General features: G+C 43.6%; 1 protein-coding gene and 1 pseudogene across 1 annotated transcript in view; both read right to left on the minus strand.

The window, feature by feature from the left end:
* KALRN (kalirin, RhoGEF kinase) overlaps positions 1 to 20,626 on the minus strand; it is a 408,565-nt gene that overhangs the window by 11,783 nt on the left and 376,156 nt on the right. Inside the window, exons 50-55 of the mRNA XM_012730450.1 lie at positions 11,170 to 11,197; positions 10,524 to 10,695; positions 8,862 to 8,983; positions 8,102 to 8,233; positions 6,881 to 7,045; positions 3,711 to 3,789 (exon numbers count right to left, since the gene is read on the minus strand). Coding sequence (XP_012585904.1) covers positions 3,711 to 3,789; positions 6,881 to 7,045; positions 8,102 to 8,233; positions 8,862 to 8,983; positions 10,524 to 10,695; positions 11,170 to 11,197 — 698 coding nt within the window. The remainder of the gene's footprint in view (positions 1 to 3,710; positions 3,790 to 6,880; positions 7,046 to 8,101; positions 8,234 to 8,861; positions 8,984 to 10,523; positions 10,696 to 11,169; positions 11,198 to 20,626) is intronic.
* LOC101626618 lies at positions 5,518 to 6,195 on the minus strand (annotated as a pseudogene).

Below are 20,626 nucleotides of genomic sequence, written 5' to 3' on the forward strand. Positions count from 1 at the left end.
TGCATCTTCTATGATTATCATTATTTTGCTAACCTTATCTCTTTTATTCCTTTTCTCAACACCTCCCCTCCCCTGCTCTTTTCATCCTCTAGCATATTTAAGCAGATTTCATGTTATTTCACTCACAAATACTTCATTTTGCATTTCTAATTGACATTTAAAAATATACAACACCATGGTATTTTTATAGCTAACAAAATTTACCACACCTAAAATAGAGAGACTGAATCTCTTTTCCCTTCCACTCAGCTGTGGAAGGGAAAAGAAAGTGAAGTCAAAGGCCGAACCATCAGCAATGAGAGCAGAGAAAGAGAGGGTACAATGCTAGGTTTAAAAAAATTCACTTATAATGTTTTCCTCTTAGGTGAATACATTGTTTCTCTACCACTTGTCCCTTTCTCTCCCCTTCTCCCTTTAACCTCCAAGCCTTCATGATGTGAACTGAAGTCCACTGAAAGTACAAGTGTTTTATGTCGTCTAATTGTCTGCTACGTGTTTAGTGTTTGTTCTAATCAACTTGACTGACTTTGCTGCACATAATTTTCTCAGATTCCCTCCATTTTGTTGAAAATGGCTGCATTTCATCCTTTACTATGGTTATATAATACTCATGGTGCGGGTGTACCACATCTTGATCCATTTCTCCACGGGTGGACGTTTAGGCTGCTTCCGTGTCCTAGCTAATGAAAATAAGGCTACTATGAACACTGTAGAACACTTGGGACTTGTGCTGATAGCTTCATCTTCTTTGGATAGATGCGCAGGAGTGACTTGTTGGGTTGCACGGTATTTCCGTTTTTAGTTTTTTTTAAGGTAAATCCAGATTGTCATGACATTTGCACTAATTCACATCCTCGCCAACAGTGTGATGGAGTTTTCTCACTCAGCATCCTTTCAAACTCTTTTTGGGGGTCTTTTTAATATGTATCCTTCTCAAAAGCTTGCAGTGATATCTTTCTGTGGTTTTAATAGAAGTGATAATAAACACGTTTTATGTCTTCAAGCCTTCTGGAGAACCTCATTGATGAATTATCTATTCATACCTGTTGCCCACTTAATAACTGGGTTTTTTAAATTGTTGATTGTATGATTTTTCTATATTAATTTTTTCACACCATAGATCAGCTCTCAAAGCCTTGCTGTGCTTTGTTAGGTGTCTTCTAAATATGTACAGCTTGGAAATGACCCAGAATGTGTGTTGTTTTCTGCACAGGGGTCTACTGCTTAGCTCATTCCTCACACATTCCTTGACTCCCATGAATACCCTTTTTTGGTTTCTTTGGTCAGAAAGATGTTTTAGCTTCCTGCACACCGACCCTTGATTTTGTTTACTCTCTGGTCAAACCCAGGAAATAAAAGAAAAATACATTAAAAGCCATCCAGAAACCTCACTCACTGCACTGTCTTTGTCTTTCTTTCTTTTTTTAAAAAAATATTTATTTATTTATACATACAGAACTGGGGTATAGGCCAGAGGTGCAGGGTGGTGAAAGGATTCATTCATCCACGTGGTCTGCTGCACCACGTGGGTCACCTCCGGGGCAGGTGGGAATCAAACTCATGCTGCAGTGGTTTCAGCTTCTTAGAGCTGTGCTCTAACCGGCTGCGCCACCAGGTAGGGCCCTGTCTTTGTCTTCACATTTTAACTTCCGTCTCCAGACTTCCTGTTACTTCTCAGAATCCTTTTTCATTTTGTCTAAGCTTCCATTTGTAATCAGTGGGAGATAAACACTACAAAGGGCATACTCCATCTGGGCTGGCATGGGAATGGCTCATTTTATTTATTTTTTAATTGAAATATATTTGACAGATAGTATTATAGAGATTTAAAGTATAAGACATTGATTTGACACAGTTACATATTAAATAATGATTAATATTGCAGCACTAGTATCTCTATCACATTATGTAATTATTTCTTTTTTTGTGAGAATCTGACTCCTTCCTTTTAAAATCTGGAAGTTCTGAGAGTGTGGGTGGATCCTGTCAACTTGACCTTCACCGCATGACATGACTGTACTGTTTAGTTAAGAAAATAAGTCTCTTTTCCTATTTCTTTTACTGGAAGTCTATCAAATACTACCTCGTGGTGTGCTAGGATTAGATTAAATGACTTGCATCATATTTACACAGTATCTGGGACACCATGGGCACCCATCAGCATCAGTATCATCCCAACCACCAAACTTTCCACTGGCCTTTTTTTTTTTGCCTTTTTAAATCTCTGGCTACATAAAGAAGATAAGAAAGAAAGAGCTAAAGATAATTTTTGATGACAGGTGTTGTACTGAAAGGCAGTGAATCGTGACTTCTGCTTAAGACACAGGAATAATGAACATCTTGCCTCTCTCTACAACTTCTGTCACTGTCACCTTACTTAGAAAACCTTTTGTTTCCTTTCCTCTTTTTGTGGAGCTTTACTGCCATCCACCAACCCCCCCACCCCCACCGTCCTCCTCCCCAGCCACAGATGTGTGGTGGGGCTCTTGGGTTCGGGTTCATAGGAGGTTGTGGGTATAGCCTACAAGACCCCTTTCAAGTTAGGCAAGAGCTTGAGGCGTGATCGCCCTGGGGCCATAGATGTACATCTCAGCTATGTCGGAATGCCTGGGGAGCAGGTGACAGATCAGTGGAGGCCTAGTTAATAAGATAGCTGTAGTAGGGGTCAGTGGGGGTTGGGAGTATATTAACAGATTTATTCTCCCTAAAGCCAAAAAATCCAGTGTGTACGTTGACCCCTCCTTCTCTGTCAATAAAAAGGTGAGGCTCTGGCTCTCTGCAGCATCCTGCACCCTGCATCCTGCCCAGCGACTCCTGTTTCTTTATCACTGCAGTGTTGCTGGCTCAGCGTGAGGTTTTCTGTTTCATCGAGAGAAGTCACTCAGAGGGAGAGGTGACCTTAACCACCCACTGGTAGCCAGTGCTGTTTTATTCTCACGTCCTTGAGAGGGTGACTCCTCAGATCCGCTCCCCTCCCCCATACACCACCTGCAGACTACTGTACGTACAAGACTACCTCCTTTTGCTCTTTCCCACCAAGTATTTTATAGGGTAACTCAAATTTATTCATCATTTTGCTTCTCCTTTTGAGCACACACTTTTCTGTCTTAAATGCAGAGTGTGTGTGAATGTGAGAAGTGGGCCTTGATTAGAGATAACTCAGAAACAATACGCTTGGACACATACTGAGATATGTATGTAACAATTAGTTGTTATACATTCTTCTCAAGGGCATATAGAATTTTTTTATAAAAATTCACCATGCATTACTCATAAAACAAGTCCCAATAAAAATCAAGGAATCAATATCATATAGGCCAAATCCTCCAACCACAGAGCAGCTAAGTTTGAAATCAGTAACAAAAAGGTAATTTATTTGAACATATTTCTGTTATAACTGGGTTTAAGAAAAAAAATCATAGTCGAAGGAAAAACACTTAAAACTGGATGAAAATGAAAATGCCACATGTCAGAACTCAAGAGATGTAGCTAAAATTGTTCTTTGAAGAAAAGACTGAACCTTACATTCTTTTGTTAGAAAAGAAGAATCTGTGCGTGAAACATCAAACTTAAGAAAACAGAAAATACGTATCAACCTTCTCTTGCCTTTCTAGTTAGAAAACACACTTCATAAAAGAAACATCAGGACCAAGTTGTCGTTCTGAGGTAATGTGAAATATTCAGGTCAAGAAGCAAAGGACTGTCATTACCTTCCAATTTCATTCAGCTCGGTGTAAGCTGAATCAAAGTTTTCTTTCCAAGAAATGGTGGCACCATCAGCAGCAGCATCTTTAGAAGAGAGAGAATCCATTACTTTTACATTGAGACTATCATATAAGTATAAAGAAAAGCCTAACAGAAAAATTCAAACATCACCCCAGAGCAATTCCTAGGACTAAATATGGAGCCAACTCAGTGGGAAAATGTCATGATCCTCTGAAATGTTATTTTTAAAAATATCATCCATGGGGAAATTGACATGACAGGGTCAAACTCCCTGTGCCATCTATGTAAACAAAGAGAAAACTGAAGGCAATCAGAAATGTAATCTCTAGATATTTAAAAATAGAAACTTAGTTTAAAAAAATAAATAAACGCAGGGAAAAGTTTTCTCCCTTAGAATATTTTAGAGGGAAAAATATTTGGAGGCCTGGAAAGCCAGTGAGAATGTAGGGAGGATGCCGCAGAGAGGACAGGGCAGATTTTCAAAACCAGAGAGAGAAGAAAGGAATGTGCAGCTTAACCACTGCTCTCTCTCATCCCGCCTGTCTCAGGCCTAATGAGCTTAATGGCATATTGAATGATTTAGAGCTCCCAAAATACATGCTGAGTACATCGAATCGTTGGCAGCCATTACCTTGAAAGTGTTAATTCCCTGACAATGATTTACACACACACATGCACACAAGTACAAACAGTAATCAGAATCTATTTGTGAAGTCCACTGAAGACTAAGACTCACAAGAAGCAAAACGTGGGCAGTGGCCATCGTGGGCAGGGTTTAATTAGTGACTTGGCTGGGTGGGGGGGACCAAGCCAGCAGTCCAGCCCTCCTACCACCGGTCACTGCAGGCTGTCCAGAGCACAGGCCGCTGAGGCCGAGCACGCTGGCTTATTGATTCCGAGGATGGAGAGGCCCAGGACCAAGGTTTTCCAATGAGTCATAAGCCCGTGGGAGCAAAGCCATTGGGAGGGAGTGGACTGCCGAGCTGGGCAGGCAGGGCTGATAGGGCTGGAGTGCATTTTCGGATTTCGCTGCAGGCAGGAATGTAGTCCAGGCCCTGGAGGGCTTTGAGTTCCAAACCCTGACACAGATTCATTGCCTTCTGAGTACAGTGACTTCCTCTCCTGTCCAGCAGGCACACAGTCTATTCCCCCCACTGCTAAAATCCTCATTACCTAGAGATAACATTTTTTTTAAACCAAACTGTAAATTCTTTTATCAAAAGGCATTATAAACAGATAATACTAAACTTATTTAAAAACCATTGAGTGCCACACCGGTGAATATACAGCTCATGAATAACTTAGAATGCATTTCCCAGTTTAAAAGGCAATACACAGCATACAAAAACCTATACTAAAGAAAGATGTTGGGTCCCAGCCGGGATGAGCCTCCCCAACCACCCCCAGAGCTTAAGCACAAGATTGTAATAGGAAGAAGACATCTTGCCACTTGTGTGAGTGGCTTAACTGATTAATATCCACCCTGATCGCAGTTGCGCATGTGAGGGAGATTTCCTCCTGCCCCCAGGCCAACATCCTGGGATTAAGGGTATAAAAAGGAGGCTGGAAAGGATAATAGGAGAGAGAGAACGTTTGCTGCAACCATCTACATGTGCTGACTCTTCAATCTCGACGTCCCCCCGCGCAGACTCGTATCCCTGCCGTGCGGGCGCGGCAGAAAGAAGCTATAACATGGATACATGATTGAAGTGTCTAAAATTATATATATATATATATACAGTACATAATTAATGTTAATTATGTGATCAGTACATTTTTCTCTTATGATTCCTTTCATGCTTCACTTTCCCCAGAAACTGAATTCTGAACTTCCTCTTCTAAAATTTGTACAATCACGTTATCCTTGGACATCAAATTATATTTCATCACAAATTTAGCAAACTGATGACATAAAAATGTTTCATTTTCATATTCATCAAATATCTGCTGGTGATGAAAATAAGCATGTGAAAATATTCTGTAAATCCTACGGCATACTGATCCTAATTTTGCTACCGATGATTCCTTTATAATAACCCTGCTGGGATAAGATTTATTGCTATTCAGAAGACATGCAGCACTATCAAGTGTGTGTCTAGTATAGTCTATAGCAGGACACTCTTTTGGAGTTTTATGAGCTACAGAAAGAAAAATCCATTGTTCAGTTGCTGTCATCTGAGTGCATGTATCTGGATGGCATTCACTCTGAAGTTTAACAGCAAGTCCATTTAGTTAAAGACAGAATTACCTTAAATGTTCATACTTCCATACACCTTCATCCTGGCCTTCAGGTGGTTCAAAAAATTTGCCAATATTGGAACAATCTGCTCTTATGTTCTGTTGAATATACTGCTGCACAGCTAGTGTACTGTCCGTTTCATCAAATGATTCATCAGGCCAATTATAGAAATCCTGTGCCTCGGTACCTGGCCTGTTCCTCAACACTGCCGTCCCCTCTGCCATGACCATGTGCCAGAGTCCGGGCTACTCCCTAGAGATATCTTTAACAGACTTTCTCTTTCAAAATATCTCTGGGACCAAGGTGGTTTGGTGAGATAGTTGAATAGATGGGAAAATAAAACCGTGTTCATAAAATACTTGTGTGGAGCCAGGTATAGGCATATGTTAGTTGACTTCTCAATACATCTACTTATGTATCTGCATTAAGAAAAAGCTATCTGGGAGGGTTGGGGATGGGGACATGATCAAATATTCTTCATGCAATCCTCCAACCATGTTGCTTTTGTCCTTTCCATATTAAATTGGTGAGTGGGACTGCCCCTAATGCTGTGGGGTATACTTGTGCCCAGCAGGGGTGCCCAGGGGAAAGGAAGCTTGGTGTTTGCATCTCAGAAGAGGGAAGAAAGCAGCCATGGGACCCCCGGCTTTGGCTGCTCCTCTGTTCCAGGAGACACACCCAGCGCCAGGAACCGGCAGAGGTAGGTTGGGTGGCAGCCCAAAGTATAACCCAAGACTCTTGAAGTCACATTTTATGTGACTCTTCACTGGGCCCTGAAAAGTTATTTGACTAAAGCTGCCAAGCAAATTCAGGGCCCTTCTGGCATGAGGGCCCAATATATGCAGACAAGAGCCAGGGCCATGAGCATGTGACAGCTGGCTGGCTGGCTGGGGACTGGGCACCACTGTGACTCACCGTATTCTGGAAGTCGCACGAACTCTGAAGGCTCACTGGGAAGGCTGATCCCCCAGGGGTTACTGGCACTGACTCTGAACTGATAAGGACTCCCAGGGCTGAGGTCTTCAATGACGAGGTAAGTGTCCAAGGTCGAAGCTACAGATTGCTGCCAGGCCTGGGAGCCTGGTGCACAGTTTCCAAGAAGGAAAGAGAAAATGACAGAGGGTCATTGTTTCAAAGACCGTCAGTAAATAAAGAGAAAATGACACATTCCACTCAAGGGACAGCTGGGGTCTGCATGGCACTGGGGGAGGTAGGGAGTCAGGTGAGGGGGCGGGGCGTGAAAGCCTGTGGGCCTCTGTGGCAGGCTGGGCTTCAGTTTCCTAAATAGTTGAATGCTTCGTGAGGGATGCAGGGACAGCAGGCCTATAGGTTTTATCCATTTTCAAATGTGTGCATGTGAGATGACAGAATTAAAATAGTAAGAGTAGCGAAAGTAGAGTAGAACGAGTGTTTTTGGTAGTGAAACTGGTTGCCATCAAGCCAGGTTCAGAGTTGTGCTAATAATTAGAATTACTGGAAGCTCTTATTTTATCTAATTCTTGTTAACTGGGTTTCTGGCTCAGTTTCTAACTGCTAAAGAAATGTGTGCACACTTAATGGAGACATGTAACAAATTTTATAGTTCCATAATTCAGAAAAGACATTAATAGGTACTGTGGATGTATATTTTTTGTGATATCTAATTTTCTTTCTTTCTTTTTTTTTGGAGGGGGGAGGAGTAGGGCAAGGCCCTGATCTGATTTAATTATTACTTTAGGGGAAAGATCACAATTTAGCAAACTTGAGTCTGAGTTCTACTGCTAACTTCTCAATTATTAACTCCAGCTTTTTGCTGCTTAGCTTTCCTTGGGTGCCAGTGTCCCCATATATAGAATTGGCCAGTCCTCCTCGTGGCTGATGACTGAGCTTGTAAAGCAGGGGAGCATCTGTGAAGCTGTGCTGTGCCTGCCTGCATCAGTAATACCTGGTGGAGTCACCTCTCCACGTGACCTTCAGGCCAGATGGGAGATGTGGTTTTGCATGGAGGCCTTGGGGTGTGTGTGTGTGGGGGGGGTGTGGGAAACAAAAGACAGGAGAAGGAGCAGCTGATGAAAGCCACAGAGGCAAATATTTCCATGACTCTGAAGAACTTGCAAGGAGGAGAAGGCAAACAGAAGGGCTGGAGAGAAGACCCACCTTCCTCTCTGTACTCCACGGTGTAACCAGAAATAGTGCAGTTTCCTGTGCTGGACGGAGGCAGCCAGCGGAGAATCACAGAGGAGCAGCTTCTCTCCTGTGCAATGGGGCGGTTTGGGGCTGCTGGAACTCCTGCAGGGACAGAAATCAAGGTCAGAACTTGGTATTTTACACCAAAGTTGAATGTCACTAGGAAGCATAACCTGACCTTAGTCTCAGATTTTCCTATGACCTTCTTCACCAAAGGGCATACCTTTCCTCAGGTGTGAGGTGACCTGGGAGTCGCACATCATGGCCAGAGTTGTTCTTTGGGTTAAATACTGCTAAATACCAGTGATAAAGTGGGTGAAGATGAAGTGAGGAGTGCTAGAGGAGTATGGTGTGGCATGGAGAGTTCTTGGCAAAGATTTAGAACGGAACTTTGGAATTTTCATAATGAGCTTTTCTTTCTCAATTCTCAGGGAGCCCTTGCCATGTTCACTTACAGTGTTTGACTAACACAGATTCATAGAAAGTAGGAGGGTGGTTGCTAGGGGCTGGGTTGGAGCAGGTGGGAATGGGGGCTTGTTACTGAGTGGGCCCAGAGTTTCAGCTTTGCAAGATGAAAAGTCCTTGAGATTCTTGCACAAGAATGTGAATGCATTAACCGATCACTTCTGACTGTCCACTGTACATAAGTTAAGGTCAATTTTACATTAAGTGAATTTTACCACAGTTTTAAAAAGTTTGACATGAATGTTTGACTAACAGAAGACCTTACCTTGCACTTTAACTGTGGCTGATGTCGATGCGGTCCCGTGGTCATTTGTGGCTATGCAGGTGTAAATTCCACTGTCTTGGGGCATCAGGTTGCAGATCTTTAGGGTGATTTCCCCAGAATCACTAGGAACACCGAAAGTATGCTTTTCAAACTCCAGTCGCGAGACAACTGGCTTGTGGGGAAGCTCCCAAAGGACTGGCCCCCGGTGTGCAAGCTGAGTCCGAGGCCCAAGGTCTAGTCCAGTTCTGTTCCTTGCTACCCACCAGGGGTGACCACCTTGCCTCTCTACACCCCCAATTTCTTACAGAGGAAGGACCTTCTTGCCAAGCCTATGGCTCAAGTTGGTTGTAAATAAGGGATACTAAAGGAGCTAATGAGGTAAGAGTTAGAATGTGGTTTGAAATAGATAAATAAAGTCCTATATGAGCTCATGATATTGCTAGTATCACCACCTAGCAACCTTATCCTAAACTATTTTCAGTCACACAATCTGTAGTAAGTGATCTGAAAAAATGGAAAGACTACAGTCTTTTAAATACTACATGTGGGGCCCTCAGAATAACTAAATGAAGGAGTACCTTTCCCCCATCCCCCAGGAAAGATAACTCCCCCATAGTTCCAGCTGGGGTCTGGGACATCACAAGAGAAGATGGCTGAAGGGTTAAATGCAGAAGTCACAGTACAGCTCCTTCCCCACCAGTTGTGACACTTCCTGACCTTCATCACCTCACCAAGCACTAAGTCTCACACTTAGCTCCCTGGTGCACAGATATTATAGTGCCTAGTCAGGGACACTGCTGAGAATACTATTTCACATGCACATAAATTAATGGGCAAAAGTTTCCTTATTCTGGGTATTTCTTCCACAAATATTCCTTAAGCACGTAGGGCTTGTTATAACTTACCCATTGTAAGCAGTCGCACACAATGAAGCTCATAATTCATAGCAGTAAATACTAACATAATGATTGAGAGGCAGCCAACCAAGTTTTGTTCAATAGCCTTTTTGTGTGAAGTATGTTTGTGACCGAGTTTTCTGTTTTCTAGTGTACATTATGGAGTGAATTGTTTTTTTCCTTCTAATAACATAGTTCCCAGGTTAGTGGCGGACTTAAATATATGGCTGTTTCACAGGATCTTGCAGAGCACAGAGAGGCCCACAATGTCGGAATCTGAGGGCCACATTCTTGCCGCAAGCTGGAGCCTTTGCCATTTCCCAACATAAGATTCTCTTGGGGATCATTAAGGAAAGATCATTAAGCAGGTGCGTCTCAGTGTAAGTATAGTTCCAACCTGACCCACTTTATTTGTTTAGTGGGAGTCTAGAAGGCAGCCTACAAGCCATTCTTGTAGGGCCTGGGCAGCATGTGAAGCAGGTGCTATTCGTGACCCAGATGTATCAGCCTGTGGTGGGTTGTAGTGTGAGGCTGGATCTGAGGCTCACCGACATTCTGAGGCTCACCTACACTCTGTCCTACCAATGCTGTCTGACTCAACCACTCTCCTCAACAAGGCTAAGTGTGTGCTCAACAATAGCCCCAGGGCAGCCCTTGTCTGAAGAGACTGAGTAACCAGGAGGAGGAGCTGCCTCTCCCACTGAGAGCTAGCCACTGGGTGCTGCACAGGGGGTGCCAGCATGGGGAGTAGGGGGGATGAGCTTACCAGGAGGAGATGGTGTATGTGGCTGAGCTATTGTCAGTGTCCAGGATGTTCTGGTCTGGGCCCTTCCAGGTGACGGTGGGCTTTGGCCGCCCACACACTTTGCACTGCAGTGTCACTGTGTCCCCAAGCAAGCAGGTCACATCCACCAAGGGCACAAGGAATTCTGGGGCCACTGTGGTCAAATCAACATAAATTTGCATCATTCAGATCAAATTTAGAAGACAACAGTCATTTCTAACACTGTTCTCATCGCCTACATGTGTGTTATAACAACCCAGATAACTTAGCTATGTGTTATCATCTGTGTCCCTTTAAAAAGTAATTTAAAAGCAATAAATGTTTATTGCAGAACACTCAGGAGATACAGAGAGAAGAAAACGCTGCAAGCTGCCTTAAACCAGAGGCACTACCGTGAAGTACACTACACATGGCCTTCCGGCTTTGTACAAACACACTTTTTTTTTGCAAAAAAATTGGGTCCCATTATACATACTGCCACTTGGGGTCCTTCTCACCCTAACAGTTTATAGAAACAGCTTTTCTTGTCCAACTACAGACCATCACTGTTGTTTACAACTCCACAACAGTGCAGGGTTGCCTTAGTTTAGTCAATCTCCATGTCTGTATTATTTCACTTTTAACTCACCTTCTTGGATGAAATTTGGATTTAAGATCTGAAAAACACAAAGAAACAGAAAATTGTTTAAATCCTAAACCACTAAAAGAAAACAGGACTTTTATCCTACTGAGTAAAGAGGAGGTATCGTCTAGGCCCGCCGCCTCGTCTCACGCTGGTGTCCACGGCGCTACCCCACTATCATGAGACTGCAGGTGACTGGCGCTGCTCTGTCTGCTCTGCTGGTCACACTCCCCAGGGGCCAGCCAGACAGGCTTGCTGTGACTGCAGCTCTGCTTTCTGTCCTCCTTTTCCTTGGTTACTTTTCTTCCTTGCCACAGGCATCAAAAGCCATTCTCCCCTGTTCAGTATACACTCAAGCCATGTGAGTCACCAACTCTTCCAGCAGCGTTTTTAATAACAGAGGACCTGGCCAACAACTATCAAACTGGAAGGTCACCGACATTAACCATTAGCCACTAACCCAGGGGTTGCCTTCCACATGTGCCTCCCTTCCCAAGGAGAGAAACTTCTCTTCCAGCAAGAGCTTGTTTGGTTGAAAGGGAAAAAGAAAAAGCTGTTCAGTCCCCACAGGACAGCTTAAAACCACTGGCCTAATGGTTCTAGTCTTTTCTGTTGCATCGGTAAGAAAATGAGACTTAGGTAGACTAGGTGACCAGTCTGGTCACATGGGTGGTTGGCAGAGGCACTTTGCACACAACACTCTGGCTGCCTGGTGACACAGAGGGGGATCTTCAGCTGGCTGAGAGGGTGATCACGTTGAACTTCCCCATCTTTTGTATTACTTCTTCACAATGCAAATCGGGCTGCAAAAGCCTGAATGGGGAGAGAGGCTAAAACAAGCATGAGCTTCAAACTTAGAGAGGCTGGGACTCACCACATTTTTTGGATGTGATTTTATGTTAGACATTTAACACTTATTAACACTGACTTATTCCACTGTAAAATGGGAATAATGACATGTGCAAGTAAGGTACATCAAATGTTTGGCATAATACTTGACAAATAGCAAGGATTCAATGACAGCTTAAGTAACGATCATCTGATTCTAATCATCTCCCTTAGCTAAGCAATCTTGTTAAAGAGGCTTATCTCTGATAACTGTTGATTTGGAAAATTATTTCCTTCATAATGAAGCCAGTGAGCTCAAGTGTGTTCAGTAAGTCCACTGGGGCATTCACGCTTGTCTTCCTATATGCGCCCAAATTAGATGAACACAGTTTGTGTTCTTCCCTTATCCAGGGGTCCAGATAAGCCTCATGGAAGAAATAAGTAACTTCTTCCTTTGGTTTTTACTCTGCAAGCCAATCACCCACTACCTGGGTTTTCCACAAAATAGGCTACAGAAAACTCTTGAAATGTTAAGTCCTGGGAATGGGTGTTCAACACCCATTCAAAAAGCTGAGGCTGCATTTTGGGATCCCCAGCCCTCATTGATCTGACAGGCTAGACAGAAGTTCAAAGCTCTTGTCAGTCTGGCTTGCCCTTGAAGTTACAGAAAATCCCAAATGCCTGTGAGATAATGAAAGCAACTATCTCTGCGTCTGTTGCTGGCCAGAAGGCAGTTACAGGAAGACTCACAAATTTCACAAGTAGAGGTAGGTAATGTGTAATGCCTTGCCTCCCTTGATGGACACATAGTGACAACAGTGTCTGAGTCAACAACTGGGAAAGTTTGACCCTTTCAAACCTACAAATGAGAACTAGAATCCCTGTCAAAAATGAATGCTTTGATTGCTGTTTGATGCAAGGAAATAGCAACTCCCTTCTTTCCTAAGCTGTATGTTCCTACTCAAACTCATGGCTAGTAGAGCAGTCTTCTCAATAAAATCTGTCAGACTGCTGTGGGTCTGAAACTTCATTTTGAAAAGCTAACAACCTCTTTGTCTAACCCTCACAAATGACTCATAGCATCATTTCAGGTCACAGCTCTGACCACCACATTGCCCTCTGCTAGTCTGGAGCATGGATCCCAGTCACTGGCCGAGGCAGCTCGTGTCAAGGACCTCATGCTCAAGAGAGTGTGATGGGAAGACAGGTCAGGAGTTTTGAAATTGTACGTAGCCTGGTTTGAGGAAAACTGCTAAAACTGCTATCCAAGGGAACTTTTCTCATGTAAGCCTACTTCTGGCCCTGAGGCTTCCTAGAGAGATTTGAGGGAGACAGTGAGGACAAGGTGGGCCATGTGAGGGGTTTGAGGGTATAAAAGGCTGATCCTCTTGAACATTTAAGATGCCAATTTGGTGGGTGGCATCGGATTCCTTGAAGGGTACTAAAGAGGCCATCATTTATCCAGCTGTCTTAGGTAAGGCAGGAGAAGAACAACCAGTAATTTCACGAAGAAAGGAGACGAAGAGTATTTTCTAACATCAGCAATGGTTATTTCACAGAGATAGGATGAAGGGCGGCCTTCTCCCTGATCAGAAAACATTGACTTGTCTTCTCCTGTAGGCCTGTCTAAGGTTTCACAGCTACATAGACACTAAGCAAAAAGCCCTGTCCTCAGGAATTATAATTGTCTGAATTTGGGGGTGATTTCCCTTTTCTTTTCTTACCTGAGATTTCCATATAATCTGCAGTCAATATGTTTCCTTTATATATATATATATATATATATTTGAGATATTGAACGTTTCCTTTTTATATTTTTAAAGGAAAACAACAACAACAAAGCTAATCGGCTACAGTCTCCACAAGGTCAGGGAGTAACTTCTGTTATTCACCTTTGTACCTCAGACCTCTGGCCCAGGGTCTGTGACTTAGTAGGCATTTGAGACATGTTGGCTGAGTGAATATTTGACTTTTGACCTCATTTCAATTCTTCCAAGAACTGAGGACAGTTTCATACATAGAATCTGGCATTAGGACCAAAAGATTTATAAAATAATTACTTCTGGGTATGTTACTAATGTTTGAATGGAACTTGTTTTCCTATACAGATGGGATACCAACTTTTGGGAAAATACTTAGAAAAAATTGATTCCTACCCTCTGAGAGAAGAGGCTCTCAGGGAGATGTGAAATTTGGAAGTAGACGCAGCACATACCTCCAGCTCCTAAGCCACTCATGCTTGCCTGTCTTGGCCGCCATCTTGAATTGACATCTTTAATGTAAATTGAGAGGATAACATGCTCACTTGGAAGGCTGCTGGATGGAAGGGTGTATTTATGGGAAGATTTACTGAGCTGTCCTTTGGTTAAGGGAGGGTGGCTAGGTGGCGGGGCAGATGTGCTCACTGGCTTCTCTACCCAACTGTTTATAGGAAGCAGGAATTAAGTGACATCTGCAAAGTTTCCAGGATGGTGCTTGGCTGGTATGAATGACCAGCCTCCAGCAAACTTGAGGCACTGCCTCCCCCTCATCCCAGCCTGGCTCAATTAGAACAACAGGGGAGAAAAACCACCAGAGAATGCTGCCCCCTTTGTCCAGTGGCGGGTGTGTCACATCCTGATGGGAGAATTCACAGGCACAAAGCTTTAAATGCACACAAGAAGTCTTGGAGAGGTAACAGATAGCCAGTGGTAGGTTCCGGTGCTATGCCATGTCAGTTGGGCTTCAGAAACCTCCACAGGGGCAGCTCTTTAATAAAATAATACCCCAAACAATGGCTCAGAGAAGTTGCATTATTCCAATTTCTCATCAGTACCTCAACAGCATTAAAAATATCAATAAATCCACAGAGAGTGGTTGATTCAACTACTCTTCCTAGGCTGAGTGTGACTTCAGCAGGGAAGCTGCAGAGAAGGGTTGCCAAGGAGACTTAATTGCAGGTGCTCCATCTGGACGGGGCTTGCGGAAGGCAGCTATCTCCATCCTCCGCCTTGTGGGTCCCTGTGTTGCTGGTAACGTAGTGACATTGCTGATTTCTGTGACATTGTAGAGTTGGTATCAATGACTCAAACTCCTTCATTTGCTTCTCCACAACCCAGGATCAGCAGGTGTTATATTCCCATTTCCAGATGAGCTAAGGTGTGCCTGTCCCAGACAGTGACAGAGGACAAGTCACAGGGCTCTTTCCACCTCAGCATTCAAAACAGTAGCAAGTTCTTGGGAGAAGCACTGTGAAATGTTGTCATCATGTCTAAAGCCCGTTTACCTTTGCTTTGCTTCCCAACCTTGCTTCCCCCCCCCACCCCATCTCCATCTCTTCCTCCTCTTTAAACTCCTTTGGTAAGGACCAAGAGTCTGAACAAAATCCACCTAAATTTCCCCCAAATTGTAACAATGAACCATGCCCATTGAAGACTTCCCCCTCATTTTCCACTGTCTACTTTAAAGCAAATCAGAGTAAGAACTGGAAGCAGGACATGATGTCCTCTCACACTGTTATGTATTTAACTTTATATTTTCCCATGGCCTGCTATGGACCCTAAGGCCCATGTGGGCAAGAGTCACATCTTGTTCACAGTTACTGCCCCAGAGCGTAGTAGAATACCTAGCACTTGAGTGCTCCATTGGTATTTGTCAAACCAATGATAAAGTGGTGGGATCTTAATCTTGGTGGTAGAGGGGAGGGGAACGGCCAGGAGAGTTGAGAAAATGTCTGATGATTTAATTTGGAGTGTTTCCCTAGTCCCATTAATCGGGAACATGACCTGCTATGGAATGGCACTGGCTAAGCAGGGTCTGCCATTTAGCAACTAGTATTCTTATTTCCCAGGCTCTTCGCTGGCAGTTCCGTGGCGCATCATACGCTGCTCTCTATCATCACAGTTTTGTCATTTGTCTTTCTAGACTGGTGCTCTTCTGAAGACAGTCACTCTTTCACACGTTTCACATACCATGGGTCATGCTGCTCAACACAGCATCTTGTACATAAAACATCAAGCATTTGAGTTAATTAGTAGACTAGGATGTAGGTCTACTGACCACTTTGATTAATGATCATTGTTGGCATGAGCAGGGGCCTGAGGTATCAGTTGGGCACTTGAAGGATTTATTATAAGCTGCACATAGTTCTCTAAACTTAGTATTTTCCTTTCTCAGAAACAATCCGAGAGTCCATGTAGAGCAGTAGAGGGGAAGGAATTGAGAATTAGAAGTGGTAGTGGGAGATGAGGCTGTTTACATTTTATATAAACATGTTTACATTTTAAAGGCACCTGCTCTCACTCTGGAGACCAAAATCCAAGAGGATGAGGTTTATATGGACCACGTGGGAAAGAGGTGCGCAGGAGCCTGGTTTTATCTGGACAGCAGAGGGCAGTAGACGGCAGAGCTTCCTCCTGGACTGGCGACAAGGACCACCATGAGGTGATCCAGAAACTTAGTTTCTTCCTTCTGGAGAGAAATCCAACTGTCTTTGTGGTTTTTCTTCAACATAGGAGGGCAGTGAGGTAACAGGAAAGAATTGTGGGTAAAAGCAATCATTACTGAGAATAAGCTGAACCTTGAGGAAATCTTGAATCTACTTTTCTTGCAAAAGGACTTATGTGTGGGAAGAAATCATCTGTCCAGAAGACCCTCTGTCAATTGACTCCAGAAGAAAAACACCTCCCCCACACCATTGTTTGTAAACTACCCATCACCAGTCACAGATACAGTTCAAAACTGTATATAAAGTATGTCAAATTTCAAAAGAAATTCAGACCAAATGTCCCAGCCTAGAGCTACCTTGAATGAAGTAAAATTTCTCTATTCTTCCCTTTCTATTCTCTATGTCATGTAAATCTATATTTAGAGGAGGAAGAAAGGAGATTTTTAGATGATTTTGATATTGGTATTTAAGTGGAGAGATATAGGAAAAACAATTTCTAAAACTTAGGCCTGGAGGTTTAACCCTTCTTGCTCTCAGTCAGACCAAACCAGACACAATTTTTTAAATATATAGATAATATTTATAATTCTGTAGAGCAGTGTCTACAAAATAGTTTTCTAAGACATTTAGGAAGTAATTCTACCTCTCCTCGCTTCTAAAAGAACCTCAAACAACCTGCAATTAAAAGATAATTCAACACAATTGTAAACATTTCATCATTTTCAACTATGAATTTTTTCTTTGACCTAATTGTAATAGACAGGTTTAAAGCTTTCCAAGTATATGAGACTTTAAAAAGTTATCTTTTTGTTACTGCCTTCTAACTTCATTGTCATAGTAGGTGGAAAACTTGCTTTATATCCTATTGAGACTCTTGTTGGAACTTGCTTTATGAGAACATAGTATAGGGTCAATTTTTATAAAAAGGTCCACATGTTCTTGAGAAAAAGATATAACCACTAGTCGTTGAGTACAGGCTTCCATTTATGTCTGTGTGTCAAACACATTTCATATTTTATGGGTATTTCTATTTCAAGTCCCTTCCCCTTTCCTCCTTGATATCTTAGAGAACACTGTGTGTCCTCAAAAATGAAAATATGACTTTTAACACAATGACAAAAAAAAAAAACCCAAAAAAAACCCTATCGCATCTTCTACTAGTTAGTTGCTGAGAAGGAAACGCACGAAGTGGTTCTGCTCTCTTAGTACTTTCACAGCCTGGGGCCTACAGGGAAGTGACTGGCTGGGCGGCAGTTGGGATGGTGCAGTTGTGGGGTCACAATTCCTCTTTATAAATCACATTTTCCACATGGGAAGCCAAGATCTTGACTTTGCAGGCCAGTGTAGACGAGGGTGCCACAAGGCACGCGTGACTGAGGCTGAGCTGGGTGGCCACGCTGGCCCCAGAAGCCAGTCCCCCCATGAATGACACACGCATGATGGGATTTCCGTTCTTGGCTTCTATGGCCAGATTGAGTCACGGGTGTGGGTGAGGCCAGGTAATTAACCCAGCTGCCAAGGGATTAAAAACTTTGTTGAGGAAGAAATTCTTCTCCTCCTACAAGCAGATGTGCAATGAGGGAGGCCCTGTGTCTGATGCTTCTTTTAAAAGTCTGGGAGCTCTGGAAGCAGACTTCCCCCACTCCACAGGCCAGGCTTGGCCTCTCAAAGCACCACAGTCAAGTCCTGCTCTTTGTATTGGCTGTGTGACCACATGACCTTCTCTGAACCTGTTTCCTTTAGGAGAATAAGGAAATCTTATTGTAAGGAAAAGAAAGCATAATAAACATGAATATGCAATGGAAAGTCTTATAATTCTCCCAGGAGAGAGAAATGCCAGCTCCAGCTAACTAAGTGCTTTCTCTTAGTGGCAGAATATAAATCAGCCTGCATGTGGGGTCAGGACAAAGCTAGGCAAGCATGAGTCTGCCAGCCGAGCCTATCAGATAGATTACAAAGAAAATATTTTGCAAAAATAAAATAAGAGGAATATGATTCTTCACTTTCTTTACTCCAAAGATTTCTTTCCATAAAAAAAAATCTTTTTATAAAATGCAGAAACAGGCATCAGTGGAAACACACTGGCAACACCAGGAGGCCCGTCACCTGACTAGGGGTGTAAAAGTTTCCTTCCATCTGTCTGGCCAGGTTATTTTGGAGCTCTGAATCTGGGACAAGAAGCCAAAGCAGCTGAGATGGGAGCAGCAGGTTCGTTGAAGACTTGGGAGCTGAGGTTGTGAGGGGGGAATGCAGGGTCAATTCTGACCACTCAGACTTTCCAAGAGCCAGGAATGGACACTCTGGTTGGGTCCAGAAGCAACTGGCCCAGGCCTTTCCTGCCACAGCCCCTGCAAAGCAAGTTCAGGAGCCAAGCACAGACTCTCTCCTACTTCCTCATCTGTTGGGGTCATTGTTTCAAGAGTCACAAGCTTAGGAGTGTAAAGTTCGTTGCAGCTGAGATCTGCATGGCACTCAAAGGTGTCCACTTCACCTGCACAACATCTGCCCGTGGGACCACGTGGCCTCCCGGCTAACAGGCCTGGGCCTCACACTGACGTGCACAGGCTGGTGCCCAGCTTTTCTGACCCCTCGTCTAGCGTTCTTTCCATCAACTCCTGCCTTTTGTGATTCTTGTCACACTTCAGCCTTGGAAAGCTGGAAATGATATTCCTTTGTGCTGAACTGGAATACTGAAGACAAATTTACACAGAAACACTGGCATTAGAAATCAGGTCTCATCTGCCAAAATCTGTGCTTTAGCTTTAAGCCAACCTGGAAATGAAGTGGACCAAGAGGGGGGCAGGTTGGTACTGATAGAGGAACAAGAGCCAGGGAAGCCAGAAATTGCCTTTAGGACATCCTCAGTATTCAAACAGAAGGTTGTACTTCCACTTTCTCTTCTCTTTTAAAAGAGAAGGGGCTAGAAGAAGAAGGTGAGTGGGGAGTTATTATTTAGGTGGCAGCATGTTAGTTTTGGATACTGAAAAAGCTCTGTAAATAAGTAGTGGTGATAGCCACAGAACATCGCAAAGGTATTTAACATCACTTAGAACTGGTCAAAAGGATAAATTTCATTATGTAGCATAAAAAAAATAAAGGGCATGCTTGCGGTTAACTACGTTTCCAAAGTTCCATTGATTCTGAAAGTCTGTGATTTTTATCCTAATTCGAAAATTTCTCCCAAGTTAACTCCCCCTTTCTAAGTGAGTCTTCTCCCTCCTCTCTCAGAAGCCTCTTCCACCAGCTCCCAATTCTGTTTTACAGCAGAAAGTCCCCTGACGCCCCCCAAGTCCCTGCACTGGAATGACGAGTGTAAGTCCAGTTTGCCCAAGGTCTGTGCTGCGGATGAGGCTGACTCCCAGCTAGGTGGGTGGGGCACAGACAGAGTCTTCTTGGAATTGTGACAACCTTGACTGATGGAGTGCCCTTTTCTTGCTAAGAGAGGTATTGATTTTTTTTTTAAACTAAGTTGTATTTAATTAACTGGACTTGACAGAAGAAGTTGGCTGAGAATCCTTATCCCTGAGGACCAGGTCTGGGAGGTTGCTTCAGGCCTCCTAACCCCAGGGTGTGGTACACCAAGTAGCAGCGCCTGTGACCAGAGAGCAGGGCAAACCCCACACATCAACATGGTCCTCCGACAACTCCCCGCAGCAGGAGCCTGCCTGTGCCAACAGAGAAACCCAGCACAGCCGAGGAAGGCTCCAGACTGCATAGATGGACACTGGCTAAGCGGGCGACGCTGACTGTCCACCCTCCTGCCCCAGTGGTCAGTACAGACACTGAGGAGGCACAGGAGAAAGCTGGCAGGTGGCCAGGGGGAGCTCGGCCCACGGCTGCCTCTGTGTTGTCAATAAAAGGCATCCAGCAGTGTAAACTGTACTGGGAAAAAATGAATTAATGTGTTCACAATACAACCAAGTGTTTGATTTTCAGTGGAGAAATAAGACACATATATAGTATCCCCTCCCACCCCTACCCCAAAAGGATAGTCAGTGCAAGGTAAAGAAGTAAGCTGAAACATGGATGGAGCTGGAAAAGATCATGCTTAGTGAGATAAGCCAGAAAGAGAAAGAAAAATACCGGATGGTTTCGCTCATAGCAGGAATATAATGGACCAGGTGAGAAAATAATAAGAATAATGAACAGCCATATACTAGAGACATTTTGTGGGGGTGGAGTGGGGAATGGGATCAAAAACGGGGGGGG

Source organism: Condylura cristata, unplaced genomic scaffold (assembly GCF_000260355.1).
Source record: "Condylura cristata isolate star-nosed mole 26May11 unplaced genomic scaffold, ConCri1.0 scaffold00003, whole genome shotgun sequence".
Lineage (NCBI taxonomy): Eukaryota > Metazoa > Chordata > Mammalia > Eulipotyphla > Talpidae > Condylura > Condylura cristata.